This window comes from Verticillium dahliae, genomic scaffold, assembly GCF_000150675.1.
Source record: "Verticillium dahliae VdLs.17 supercont1.4 genomic scaffold, whole genome shotgun sequence".
Lineage (NCBI taxonomy): Eukaryota > Fungi > Ascomycota > Sordariomycetes > Glomerellales > Plectosphaerellaceae > Verticillium > Verticillium dahliae.
In genome coordinates this window covers 1,240,071-1,253,132 of record NW_009276925.1, presented here as the reverse complement: position 1 = coordinate 1,253,132, position 13,062 = coordinate 1,240,071, and the positions used below count along the sequence as shown (strand labels likewise).

Below are 13,062 nucleotides of genomic sequence, written 5' to 3'. Positions count from 1 at the left end.
CCTTCCCAGGCCCTTCCCAGGCCCCTCCCAGGCCCCTCCCAGGCCCCTCCCAGGCCCCTCCCAGGTTGCCAGGCCCCAACGGGCTCTGACAGGCCCCCGAACGAACCTCTGTCAACCTTCAAAAACAGTAAAGAGGAGCCGGCACAGGCCCCTGCCGCTGCTCCCCTCCTGCGGCGGTGCGGCAACGTAATCGGCAAACCCCCATGACGACTCCCGCCGAGGCCCTCATGATGAGATGTGAATGTTACTACCTCACCTGGGTTAGGTGCCCCGGACCATCAAAGCAAGGAGCTGTGACCTTGTCAACGTTTCTCTGGCTAGTCCCGTCCCGTCTTTGTCTTATGCTTATGGCTTGCACTGCAACTTGATGAGCCACCGCCATGTCGTGTGGGGAGAGGTAGGTACGCGCGGCAGACGTACATGCACCAAACATGAGTAGCAGCAGAGAGTCATTCCATCTCAGCCGCTTCAAGCTATCTTTACTCGCGTCGTCATCTCCCAGAATTCTCCTTCTAGCCTCATCTACTTTTTTCTGCAATGTTGTTGAGCCGCAAACCTTTTCTCGCTCGCATGACATGTGGGTTTTCATCTATCCCCGCCTGGGATCGGAGCACATCTGTCCCACTTACAGAATGCTTGAGACGGATAAGATTACCAAACAAGCATCCTTTCTTCCTGGGTACCGTGCTCACCAATTGATCAGTGAATCACATCTTTCCAAGCCTTACCCTCGCAGCCTCATACAAAGCCGCGATATCTTTCCGCCACTGCCCTATGTTCGGTCGTAAAATGCGTCGGTCATAGGTCAGCAGCCCGTTGACCTCGCCCTCGACGTCGGTCGTCTGCGTCCAGACCCCGCCGCTGCAGGCGTGCTGCTCAATCTGCTGCCGGAGCTCATGAAGCAGGTCGCCTGATCGTTGATTGTACGCCTTGAGATCCTTCACAATTTCGTACGTTTCATCAATGCCGTCTATGGCCTGCTTGACGTTCCACAGACTGGGGTCGTGTCAGTATTTCCCGGGCTCTTCCTCGAAACGAGACGCGGGGAAAGTGGAACGCACTGCTCGATCGAGACATTGTGTCCGATGCCGCCGAACTCGCCCTGTAAGGAGACGCGGCGCGTGTCGTAAGGTGGTACGCCACACTGGGGGCCTGTGTAATGATGGTTGTCCTGGCAGGATCAGCACGAGACTTGACGAGGTGCGCAAACATCAGGCGAAACGAAAACGTACCGCAAAATCACCGAATCCGTGATCGAACCATCCGCTCACGGCATTAATGAGCCTTGTTGGGTCGAGGCCGCGTATGATATCAACCAGCTTCTCCTCCGGCCATGGAGGAGACCGCAGCTGCCCCCAGCCCTCGTTATAGATGACCTTTGGAAACACCGCGTCATCAGCTTTCTTCCCACATCTGTAGTGTTCGTTGTTGCTTACCCATGTGAAAATGGAGGGGAAATTCTTGTGTTGCTGAACAATCGTCTCTATCTGGTGTTGGTATTCTTCCTGCTGCGCAGCATCCGGATGACCCGTGCCTGCATCGTCTGGTGGCAAGCTTGGCATGTCTTGCACCACCATCAGTCCCAATTCGTCACAGGCGTGATAGAACAAATCAGGTTCAATTTTGATCTGCAGGACATGAACTTTAGGTGGGGCTCTGCGATGTTTTTGGTGCAGCTTGGGATGGCTTACATGCTTGCGCAGCATATTAAATCCGAGGCTTTTGAGCACGCGCAGGTCATAAATGAGGGCGTCGCGGCTTGGCGGCGTGTAGAGACCATCTGGCCAGTATCCTTGGTCCAGGGTTCCAAATTGAAAGATGAACTCGCCATTCAGGAGTGGTCGGGGGATTCCATCGACCACACCTGTTGAGATGCTGCGAAATCCAGTGTAGCTAGAAATTTGGTCACTGCCCATTGTGAGAGAAAGCCGGTAGAGCACCGGGTGAGAAGGAGACCACAGGTGAGGGCTCTTGACCTGGACTTCGAAGGGACTATTGGATTGGCCCGAGCCCTTTACTACAAGCTTGCCGTCGGCATCGTAGACAGACACCTCGACATGCGGGGATATCTGCGCCTGCGAGTTGTGGGCAAAGACCACCACTGTTGCATGTCAGTTTTCTCTGTGGCCCAGCCAGGCCTAGAAGGCTATGGACCAACATTTGCCATCCATGTTTGCTTCAATGTCCAGTTGTGTAATGTGGTTCACCGGCACGCTCTCGACCCAGACTTGCTGCCAAATACCCGAGCAAGGCCTGTACCAGATATGCCGCGGATTTTTGGATTGCTTGCCGACGGGGATGACATGCGGTTTCACGTCTGTAGGGTCATGAACGTAAACAAGTCTGTGAACACGTCAGCATGGCAGAGTCCTCAGATGACAGGTGTAAGGGGCTGGTCGTTCGGGTATAGCCCGTAACAACAGGTTCTTGCCATGTGCTATGCTTACAAGTCGTTCGCCCCCTCAGGCCGCAGATGTCGAGTGACATCAAGACTAAAGCGAGAATATCCTCCGACATGGGAGCCAACACGTTCACCGTTGACAAAAACCTTGGCCTCATAGTCTACCGCTTCAAAGTGAAGCAAGACCATCTGCCTTTCCCAGTGTGCAGGGACCTTAAATGTAGTTGCGAACCACATCCGCGTGACGTTCAATTCTTGCAATCCGGACAGGCCGCTCTCGATACACGACGGGATGAGGACCTCGCGCTCCAGAGGGCGTCCCGGGAGAAATTTGACGCCCTTCTTCTCTTCTGCCGGCTGGTACGTCCAGATCCCGTTCAGGCTCTGCCAGGCGTCGCGGACAAGCTGCGGGCGGGGGTGCTCGGGCCATGAGTCTGTTCCGACCTTGTAGGTCCAAGGCGTGTCGAGGGGCGGCTTTTGAACCTTGTAAGGGATTGGTTTGCGTGCATCTTGGGCGCAGGACCGTTGTGTCAAGCTGGCTAACCCCAGGACAGAGAGCACGAGGCAAGGCGTGAGGTGCATGGTGATGACGTGATGGGTCTGGTTGCGACTTTGGTGACAAGCCGGCAATGTCTGGCAGCCGATTGAGTGTCCCGAGCAGGGAACATGAAACGTGGTCAGGCCAGAGCTGTGAATGTGGTCGTGTTGTTGTTTCTAGGTACCTGTGTATTCTAAATTGAGTTGAGCGATCCGGCTGGAGGTTGTCTGGAGTGCTGCTACTCCGCACGATCGCCGGTCGTAGCTGCCGTTGAGGCATGCATGTCAAACGCAAACCTTCTGCCGCCATGTCTCATGTACGCTTTCCCTGGTTCATGTCCTCGCAAAACGGCTCCATTTCATGTGTGCATCTTGACAACAAGTATGATCTAAAGATATAATTAACTTGGGTACGTGTGAGCTAAGGAATGACGGTTGAGGGGTAGCGAGTCAAAGCGAAAGGTATGACACGATAGAGATGGGGGATGGTGGATGGGGGTACAAGATTGGAATGGTTAGGGACTTGTGTCATGGCAGGCACCGGATCAGTCATGGGTGAGTCCAGATCCTGTTGCTAATAGGAGCTGAGAAGCTCAATTCATGCACTACCTATTTATTACCTGACCTTACGGTTTATAAAGACTCGCCATGGAATCTAGGTACATCAAGTTCAGTACATGCTGACATGGAGGGTTCGGAGGGTTCCCGTTTCCAAGTACCGACGAGCTCATCAGCCACATTGCAGCCGTCATGGGGCAGTTTGGGTCTTGAGGCTGACACCAGCTGCTGACAGCCTGGCAGCCTGGCAGACTGGGTCCAGGTACGTACACGGTACCTGGGTCCAGGTACGTACATGGTAGCTCAACATGGCCCCGGGTGTGCCCGGGTCGACGAACATTTGTTGGGTGAAGCCGCCGGCGCGACAAGCAGAATACTCCCATCAACTCCGACAGCACTCCCGACAGCATTCCCCTCCCTATAATAAACTCGCCTGCATCCTCGGCTTGCTCTGCTCCATCCACCAGCCAATCGATCCCCCTCCGCTTGCGCGCACCCCGCTCGGCTGGTCACTATGAACGTCCTTAAGCACGCCGCCGTCCCAGGACGGTACGCCTTTGCCCGCGCCGCCGCCAACACCACCTCCCGATACCAAGTCCGCACCACACGAACGCTGCACACGACCATGGCCAGCATGTCCTCCTCCACACGAACCGAGACAGACGCCTTTGGCGCCCTCCAGGTCCCCGCCGACAGGTACTGGGGCGCCCAGACCGAGAGGTCCCTGGAGAACTTCAAGATCAACCAGCCCCAGGACCGCATGCCGCCGCCCATCATCAAGGCCTTTGGCATCCTCAAGGGCGCCGCCGCCACGGTCAACATGCGCTACGGCCTCGACGAGACGATCGGCAAGGCCATCCAGCAGGCCGCCGCCGAGGTCGCCGAGGGCAAGCTGCTCGACCACTTCCCCCTCGTCGTCTGGCAGACGGGCTCCGGCACCCAGTCCAACATGAACGCCAACGAGGTCATCTCGAACCGCGCCATCGAGATCCTCGGCGGCGAGATGGGCTCCAAGAAGCCCGTCCACCCCAACGACCACGTCAACCGCAGCGCCTCGTCCAACGACACCTTCCCCACCGTCATGCACATTGCCGCCGTGCTCGAGATCGAGTCGGAGCTCATCCCCGCCATCCAGAGCCTGCGCGACGCCCTGCAGGCCAAGGTCGACGACTTTGACGCCAAGAAGATCATCAAGATCGGCCGCACCCACCTCCAGGACGCCACGCCCCTGACCCTCGCCCAGGAGTTCTCCGGCTACGTCGCCCAGCTCGACGCCGGCATCGCCCGCGTCCGCTCCTCGCTGCCCGACCTGCGCCTGCTCGCCCAGGGCGGCACCGCCGTCGGCACCGGCATCAACACCTTCCAGGGCTTCGCCGAGGGCATCGCCGACGAGGTCTCCCGCATGACGGGCACCGAGTTCAAGACGGCGCCCAACAAGTTCGAGGCCCTCGCCGCCCACGACGCCATCGTCCAGGCCCACGGCTCCCTCAACACCCTCGCCGGCTCCCTCAGCAAGATCGCCCAGGACATCCGCTACCTCGGCAGCGGGCCCCGCTGCGGCCTCGGCGAGCTCAACCTGCCCGAGAACGAGCCCGGCAGCAGCATCATGCCCGGCAAGGTCAACCCCACCCAGTGCGAGGCCCTCACCATGGTCTGCGCCCAGGTCATGGGCAACCACGTCGCCACCACCATTGGCGGCATGAACGGCCAGTTTGAGCTCAACGTCTACAAGCCCCTCGTCATCCGCAACCTGCTGCACAGCGTCCGCATCCTCAGCGACGGCATGCGCTCGTTTGAGAAGAACCTCGTCGTCGGCCTCGCCGCCAACGAGCAGAAGATTGCCAGCATCATGCAGGAGTCGTACGTTTCCCGTCCCGTCCCGTCCCGTCCCTTTCATCTCGTCTTGTTCCACATCTCGTCTTGTTCTACATTTCGCGTCGTTCCAGACACCAGCTAACCCGCATACAGCCTCATGCTCGTCACCTGCCTCAACCCCAAGATTGGATACGACATGGCCAGCAAGGTCGCCAAGAACGCCCACAAGAAGGGCCTCACCCTCAAGGAGAGCGCCATGGAGCTCAACGCCCTGACCGAGGAGGAGTTTGACACGCTGGTGAAGCCCGAGCTCATGATCGGCCCCGCGGAGTACAAGCCGTGAGAGAAAGAGAGAGAGAGAGAGAGAGAGAGAGAGAGAGAGAGAGAGAGAGAGAGAGAGAGAGCAAAACTTAGAGGAGTGAAATGGCAAGACCAGGAGGGGCCCGAGTGTATGAGAACTAGACGGTATCGTTGAAGACGGGAAAAGGGGAACGGCATCACATGTACACCAACCTAAAAGCATCATGCCATGCGTCACGTAGCCAGCGGGGTCTTTGCATACTTACTTTGCTGTGAATTGCCGAATCCCTTGAGCAGGTTTACACATCTTTGGATCTTGCCTATTGTAATGTGAAGTGCCATGGGTATTCGTTCTGGAGTCAACATGTAATTCGAGCACTGAGGTGATTTGAAGAATGCACGATTGTATCGTGACTCCATGCCGCCTAGAACGATTAAGAGAACCTAGTCTCGACATGCATTGTGAGATCTCGGCCAACTTTGGGAGCAAGGTCATTCATGGTGCTTCAATCTAGGTAGCTTGAAGTCCCGGCTTCCATTTTCAGTCTTGATCTTCTTCCATTGGTAGAAGATAGTAGAGAGCGACCAGAAGCGGAAGGTTAAAAACTTGCCGACAAGCTAGATGAAACCACTTTCATGCATCACGGAGGACGAGGATGCATACAACGCTCGGGGTCGCTGAAGATAGGCATAGCTGAGGACCGCGTGTGCCGACGATAGAACAGCATGGCCAAATTCAGACGACACCAGAGAAAGGCGTCAATAGCGTGGGCATGCCAAGTCCAGTCCTCAGAACCCATCCCCACAACCCTAATAACACCACTTGTCGTGGCGACGCTCTGCCATGACCACGTGCTCACCCATGTCCAGTCTCTCGAAGGAACCCCATTCGTGCTATCCACATGGGGAAGAGAGCAGGCATCGGCTGAAAACACCTAATCAGGACCTTGCGGGACCCCACGATGCCATAACCCCCCAGCAGGGAATGGCCTAGAGCCAGCGATAGCTGAAAGAGGCCACAGCATGGCTAATCCATCGGGTCTCAGATCTCAACGATCTAGAACCCAGCTGCATGCGATCAGATTCCCTTTCTTGACCAAGGTGCCGCTCGTTGACCACCTCTCAAGTATGGGCGTCCGAAGGCTTGTCATATACCAAGCTCCATGCCATCAACACCACCACAAACACCACCAAGCCCAGCTCCAACGGCAAGGCGCAACAAGGCACACACAAAACACCAGCTTTGCCGACTTGCTCCCATCGGACACATAAACCGTTGCCCGCAGCACCGAATTCCCAAACCAATAGCGCCAACGCCTTGCACAGCGTCCTCCAGGGGTCCTTCTTCAAACGTCTTGGCGCGGGCCGCCAACACCCCCACGTGCTCCAGCGGCTGGCCCACGACCCCCGACGACATGGGAATCGCGGAAGCCCATCCGGGCCCCTTTCCACGTGAGGGCGAGGTCGTGCTGGACAGACAACGGCATCTTCAACCCCCCCCCCCCATCCCGTATCCAAGGCGCCGCGCTCCTCCAATTGTGTCGACGCAGGCTGGAAGGGAAGGGGCCTGACGCGATGGGCAAGCTCGAACAAAATGTGGTGCTGCCCCGCGGCGATCCCCCTCCTCGCTCCAAGAGCTTGGGACGTCCCACCACCACGGGGCCCTTGAACCGGCGCTGGACTCACTCGAAGCCAGTCATTTTCTTGCTTTTCCTTTACGTCCAGGAGCTTTCCCCCAGTCGACCTTTCTGTGAGGCTACAGCAACGAGAGCTGCTAGATCGACAAGGCGCGCGCACGAACCCCCTCGAGGCCACAGTCGATGACACAAGTCGAGCCCTCGTGACCACGGCCAGACGCGGAAATGGCCGTCGACGTGGAAGAGCTGATCATCACTCCCTTCCAAGAGGTGGTCGAACGGGGTCAAGATGCCGTGACCAACGCTCAGGCCGCCGAAGATGACGACCCCGAGATGGCGACCCAGATGGCGCGCGCCGCCCAGGCCCTCGTCAAAGAAGGGGACCGCGCCTTGAAGAGGCTGCAGCCGATCTGGGACGCCCACGTTGACAAATTCGGTGACGCATTCAAGGACGCCATCCGTGACAGTGGTGAGTCTTGCTCGCAATATTGTATCTGTCGAGATGCCCACAAGTCGCTGACCGCGCAAAGATGAAATCGCAGAGAAGCGGCGCGCCCTGGAGGACCTGCTGTATGACTTTGAGGACTACATCGAGCTCGATTCGTTCGATCTCGACAAGTTTGCGGAGCTGCAGGCGGCTACAAAGTCATTCGCGCTGGATGCCTTGAACATTGTCAAACGCTTAAAGGTCGAGGCGCCAGTACCAACCCCTCCAACACCGAAATCACCAATCCACACATTTCCACCCCTGCCGCCCCTGCCACCCTCAAGATCGGGCACCCGAGCGAGCTCGCGGCCCACAACTCGCGGAGGAGCGGTCGACTCGCCGGCAGACGGCTTCCAGAACATCTCGCAGTTCCCTCCTCCGCGTCTACCTGGGAGTACTCAGGACGAAGGATCTGCCAATAGCAACGCGAGGCATCGCAATTCAAGCGGAACCCGTCAGCAGCGACGTACGTCAGGGCTGCAACGCGCCGGGACCACCAGCTCCCGCGCATCGTCTGTTCAAGCAGCAGACTCCCAGGCGATGCCGCTTCGAAGGGTCGACTCGTGGACTACAGCCGTATCCACGAGGCAGCAGAACGAGCCAACTGCTCAACACCAGCCTCCACCGCAGCAAGCGCAAAAATCGCCCATAGTCCATGTGTTGCGAGCTGACGGCAAGTCGTCCGGCCTCGATGTCCTCGGTGACGAATTGGACCGCGTTCGTATTGTTCCCGAACCTCGCAGACTGTCTCCTCCCGCCCCGTCATCCTCGCCCCGGATATCGGAATGGGTGACTGACCAGACGAGTGAGCCGCACCCGGGCGTGCGCCGTTATATCGCGGGAGATAGACCCCCTGAGCACGCCGGCATGGCCAAGATTTCGATGCGCGTTACTGTTGAGCCTCCGGTGATCCACAGCCGGACCTATCGCAATGGCTATACTTATGGCTCGCCTGTGGACAATACCGGATATACGTCTGCAACCTCCGTCTTCGACCCCACCAGCCCTTCGACGACGAACCGGACATCTCTCTTCTCAGAACCGAACACATCGTCTGCTGGGCCCTCCCCGCACATCAATCCCAATAACGACCCCCGAGGCGCCTCGCACGGAACCTTTTACTCAGAAAGCGATCACATGGCACCGTTGATGCTTCCACCCTTGTCCGAGCATGACGATGGCTTGATGCTTGCGGACGAGACAAGAACAGTGAGGTCAGAAACAAGTGGGACGCAGATCCGTACCATCTCGACAGGCGCAAGAGAGACAGCGTGTCAGATTGGACCAAAGAGCTCGTTCCACCAGCTCAAAGGATTTTGCGATGGCGCCGAGCTATTCAAGAAGAGCGAGCATGCACGCGGCATGAAACAGGCTTCCATATATGTGAGTTCTCCGATATGCGTGGCTCTCAAGGTCAGTGTAACTGACAAGCTACGATGCAGGGCCAGCTTGTCGCAGTCGGCCGCTGCACCAGCTGCGAGTTCTATCTCGTACACAGTGAGATGACACGCGACCTGGAGAGAGACTGTAAGTTGATCATTGATGGTATAACGAGCGTCTTTTACTGATGATACTGCAGCTCGTGCAAACTTTATGAAATTCAATGTTGTTTACCGGCTTCGCTTCATGTTCAAGTCGCACATGACGACCAAGAACCTGACCGAAGTCAGATATGCCTGCCTCTTTTGTACACAGACTGGACACACTGTGAGACACGGTGACGCCACAGCCTTTGTCTCCCAGGAACAGCTCCTTCGCCATCTGTCGCAACATCCACAACCTTTGCCTGAGATTCCGGGAGTGACCGTACTGTACGGAAAGGTGGAGGCAGGCCACGAACTCGAAGAGGACTACGACCTGCACTTTCCAGATTCGCCGGCACCAAGCCCAGTGCCTGAGGCGACATTAATTATGTTGCCAACCGCCACAGCGATCAAGAGTAACGTGAAGCGTTACGGCGAGGTAGCGCCAGTAGCACCGGACGGGACCGACGATGTGCTCAAGTTCCTGATCGGCGCCCAGATTGTGGGGGTTGAGTTTCCTGAGGAATGGGGTGGAAAGTGGTGTAGAGGGTGGCATGATGGCGAAAAAAAGGCGTTTCCGTCGAAAATGGTTGAAATCGAAGGTCCGAAACAAAACGAGGTTTCTTTGAATGCGCACAGCAGGATTTCCGTTACCGCTCGGTGGAAGTGGAATCCAAAGGATGGCGCACGAACCGGCTGGTTACCCCTTGAAAAGGGGGATGTTATTCAGAACGTCGGCTGTGAGTGGAATCCAATGGACACGCGTTCGACAGGCATGCTAACTGTAAGGATATAGGGGTATACCAGGATCACTGGTGTTGGTCGGGAACGAACAACAAGGGCAAGTACGGTGTATTCCCAGCATCGCATGTCGACCCAAACTCGTTGAAGGAGGGGCGAGAACCACGAAGGAAACCGACCAGCAAGGGGCTCTTCAGTCGCAGACGAGTGAGCATCAGTACTGAGTCGTCATATAGTGGCGAGCGATGAGAATGTGAGAAGATACAGGGACAGTGAACGGCACATGCCGCTGACCTTGGGGGTAGCATCAAGGAATCAAGTGGTAAACATTCTGGTCCGGAGGACGAGATATAAAGTCTGTACGTATTGTGACAGGGCTCCGCGGCTCTAGCTACGATCGCGGGCCCCTCGCGGGGTCATCAGAGTAGGGTATCTGTCAATAGAATAAGCAGTGGGCACAATTATGCAGATGGGGGAGAACCTGCTTACCATGGCGGTCGTTGACATCATTCTGCGTTTCTTCTCTCATTTCAGTGTGATAGCAGCCTCCAGGCAGCTCACTTTCCGTACTCGGCTGTCGTCTCCTCCAAACTCATCACCCTCCATCACAACATCATCCACGGTGGCGACTGTCCGCGTCCTCACTTGTACCTGACAGTCTGGCTGCTGTTCGAACCAGCTGGCCACGCTCAACGTCTTCTCAATAGCCTTTCCTGTGCCCAGTACCAACACCTCGCAATTGCTTTCGCCCACGGTGCTGGTGTCTCGATTCAAGAGATTGACACGTTGGGCAAGACTCAGTTTCTTGGTAGATGGAGCCCGGTCTTGCAGCGACCGATCAAGTTGCTTCCGCACACGTTTGACGACGGACATGAACGGTGTCGATGACGAAACATAGATGAGGCGTTCATTGGACGAGGCCGGTTGTTGGCGGCGGGGAATCGCACGCTTTTGGATCTTGGAGCCTGGAGAGGTCAGTCATGTCAAGGGTCTGCAGCCAAGGGAGCTTGCTCACCTTCGGCGAGTCGTGGCAGCTTTTCATGACGGTAAGGCAGCTGGATGGTGTTGGCCGTCTTGCGGCCAGACTCTGGTAGGTTTGGCGCCATGGTAGGCAGCGATATATGGTGTGTCGTCGTTTGGATGTGTCGTGGTTGGTACGCATGAGAAAATTATCCTCGTCTCCAAGTTCCAGGCGTAGCAGGGATATCTCCAGCAGCCTGGGGGTATTTTGCCTGCCTGTTGTTTTGAGATAAACCGTGGATGAAAGCCTGAAAGAACTGTATATGAAGCAGGATGTACTGTGATTGCGGCGGCTTCTGAAAGGAAAAAAGAAGTGACGGTGAGATGATAGTATCATACATCTGTCAGTCTCCACCAGTCCAAGCCGCCAGGTGTCGCACCTGCCCAACAGCCAGAGGCAGGCGTAGGCGTGCCTGAAGAATGACAAGGGCAGGTGCAAGCAGGTGGCTCCTGCGGCTCCAGCAGTGGGTCCACCAGGCCCCGCTAGTGCCAGGATGACGATGGCCCTGTCAGCGGGCACTGGCGCTGATGCTAGCTGGAGCTTGGCCTAAAGACATCCACGTCGCAACTCGCAACCCCCGGCGCATGGTATCGCGAGCCACAACAACGGTTCTTTCAGCTGTCGAACCCAGCATGGCTGCCTGCGCGACACACAAGTCCACCACTCCTCAGCACACATAGCCATCATGTCCATTGACATCTGGCCACCTGTCTCTCCTGAAGAGCTCAAGGTGAAAAAGGAGCAGTCCCATGTGAGTGTTTCGATATCTCGCCATGCCTCCTTCAGCGACCTTGCCATGCCCCAAAGCCCATCATGCCTCGTTCCTCAGCATACTCCTCGCGCCGCAGACTCTCTACGACATCTGTCAATTCCATGGTGCTAATAGAGATTTCCACCGGCTGCAAGGCCCGCGAGTTAGCATGGATCCTCGAGGAGACACGCACCGTCATGACCGAGCTCAAGCATGGTCTTGACGGCTGTTATGCGCTCCTCGCTCCCATCGACCCCGGAAGCACGCTCGTCCTCAGCACGCACCGCAACGAGAAAGTCAAGGGACACATCACACGGGTCGGAACGAGGATAGTGAAAGGAGTAAGCTCATCCATCCGAGTGCCAAATCCCTGGACTCATGAGGAACCATGGCGTTGACCTTGCCCTCCCCCGCGTCAGACCATCCACCTCCAGCTGCGGACGCTCCCGAGCCAGAGCGTCGCCCTCGACCCCCAGAATCCGATCCACATCCCCTCGCTCGAAGCGCTGGGCACGCACCTCTCCGAATCCGTCAAGCTCCTCGCCCTCGCCCTCGACTCGCCGCCCTCGCCCCGCCCCATAGCCGACCACCTCCGCGCCCTCTCCATCTCCCTCGCTGCCTCGACCGCCCTCCTGCGCGGCCCGCCCCTCGAGTCCCCCGACCCCTCGTGGCAGCACGCCTCCTGGCCCCAGGCGCACTTTGCCCCGCCGCTGCCCCCCAACATCGCCTTCCACCTCTTCCTGCAGGAGGCCACCCTCGTGCTGGCCCTGCGCGCCCTCGAGCCCGCCGACGCGCCGCAGCACTTTGGCCTCAAGCTCGGCCTCGCCCTCGGGACCTATCGCCGCCTCGAGCACGACGAGATGGACCACGTCTATCCGTTTCGCTACAGCCGCCTCACGGCTGGCGGGTCGCGCCACGTCCACCGTGGGGCATCCGTCGAGCGCCGGCCTACTGGGTTTCACGAGGCAGACGATGATCTCGGCCCCGGAAGCGGCGCCGTCGACGTCTACGTGCGCGAGAAGGTGCGGGTTGAGACGGCGGACCCGAGCCTGCTGAGCCTGTATGCCAAGCTCCTCGCGCTGGGCAACACGCTGGCGCAGGCGAGGATGAACTTAGCAGCCGTCATGGGCGAGGAGCTGGATGACTGATGTGTGGATGCCAGAGCTGCAGGGATGCATGTATGAGTAGAAAACGGTTCGTGGTGTTGGGATACCCTAGGATTGTCGAGAGCTACGGGGGCGGGGTTTTGGCCTCAAGGCGATTTTGCCAAGTAATTTTGCACGAAGTAGAT

At 57.5% G+C, this 13,062-nt stretch overlaps 5 protein-coding genes across 5 annotated transcripts; 3 read left to right on the top strand and 2 right to left on the bottom strand.

Annotated features, from left to right (window-relative positions):
- Positions 1 to 707: 707 nt before the first annotated feature.
- On the bottom strand, positions 708 to 2,983 carry VDAG_02743 (beta-galactosidase; the record flags this gene model as incomplete). The annotated part of the gene is made up of 6 exons (XM_009653396.1): positions 708 to 996; positions 1,062 to 1,171; positions 1,233 to 1,376; positions 1,437 to 2,101; positions 2,159 to 2,343; positions 2,448 to 2,983. The coding sequence occupies 6 exons, from the start codon at positions 2,981 to 2,983 to the stop codon at positions 708 to 710; spliced, it is 1,929 nt and encodes a 642-aa protein (XP_009651691.1).
- Positions 2,984 to 4,010: 1,027 nt separating this feature from the next.
- On the top strand, positions 4,011 to 5,654 carry VDAG_02742 (fumarate hydratase; the record flags this gene model as incomplete). Its single annotated transcript, XM_009653395.1, has 2 exons — positions 4,011 to 5,356; positions 5,465 to 5,654. 2 exons carry the CDS (start codon positions 4,011 to 4,013, stop codon positions 5,652 to 5,654), a joined length of 1,536 nt encoding a protein of 511 aa, XP_009651690.1.
- Positions 5,655 to 7,473: 1,819 nt separating this feature from the next.
- VDAG_02741 (uncharacterized protein) lies at positions 7,474 to 10,248 on the top strand (the record flags this gene model as incomplete). The annotated part of the gene is made up of 5 exons (XM_009653394.1): positions 7,474 to 7,717; positions 7,791 to 9,118; positions 9,178 to 9,262; positions 9,315 to 9,998; positions 10,055 to 10,248. 5 exons carry the CDS (start codon positions 7,474 to 7,476, stop codon positions 10,246 to 10,248), a joined length of 2,535 nt encoding a protein of 844 aa, XP_009651689.1.
- Positions 10,249 to 10,390: 142 nt separating this feature from the next.
- Positions 10,391 to 11,105, bottom strand: VDAG_02740 (uncharacterized protein; the record flags this gene model as incomplete). The annotated part of the gene is made up of 4 exons (XM_009653393.1): positions 10,391 to 10,432; positions 10,489 to 10,518; positions 10,570 to 10,964; positions 11,015 to 11,105. The coding sequence occupies 4 exons, from the start codon at positions 11,103 to 11,105 to the stop codon at positions 10,391 to 10,393; spliced, it is 558 nt and encodes a 185-aa protein (XP_009651688.1).
- Positions 11,106 to 11,833: 728 nt separating this feature from the next.
- Positions 11,834 to 12,919, top strand: VDAG_02739 (uncharacterized protein; the record flags this gene model as incomplete). The annotated part of the gene is made up of 2 exons (XM_009653392.1): positions 11,834 to 12,112; positions 12,191 to 12,919. 2 exons carry the CDS (start codon positions 11,834 to 11,836, stop codon positions 12,917 to 12,919), a joined length of 1,008 nt encoding a protein of 335 aa, XP_009651687.1.
- Positions 12,920 to 13,062: the final 143 nt, after the last annotated feature.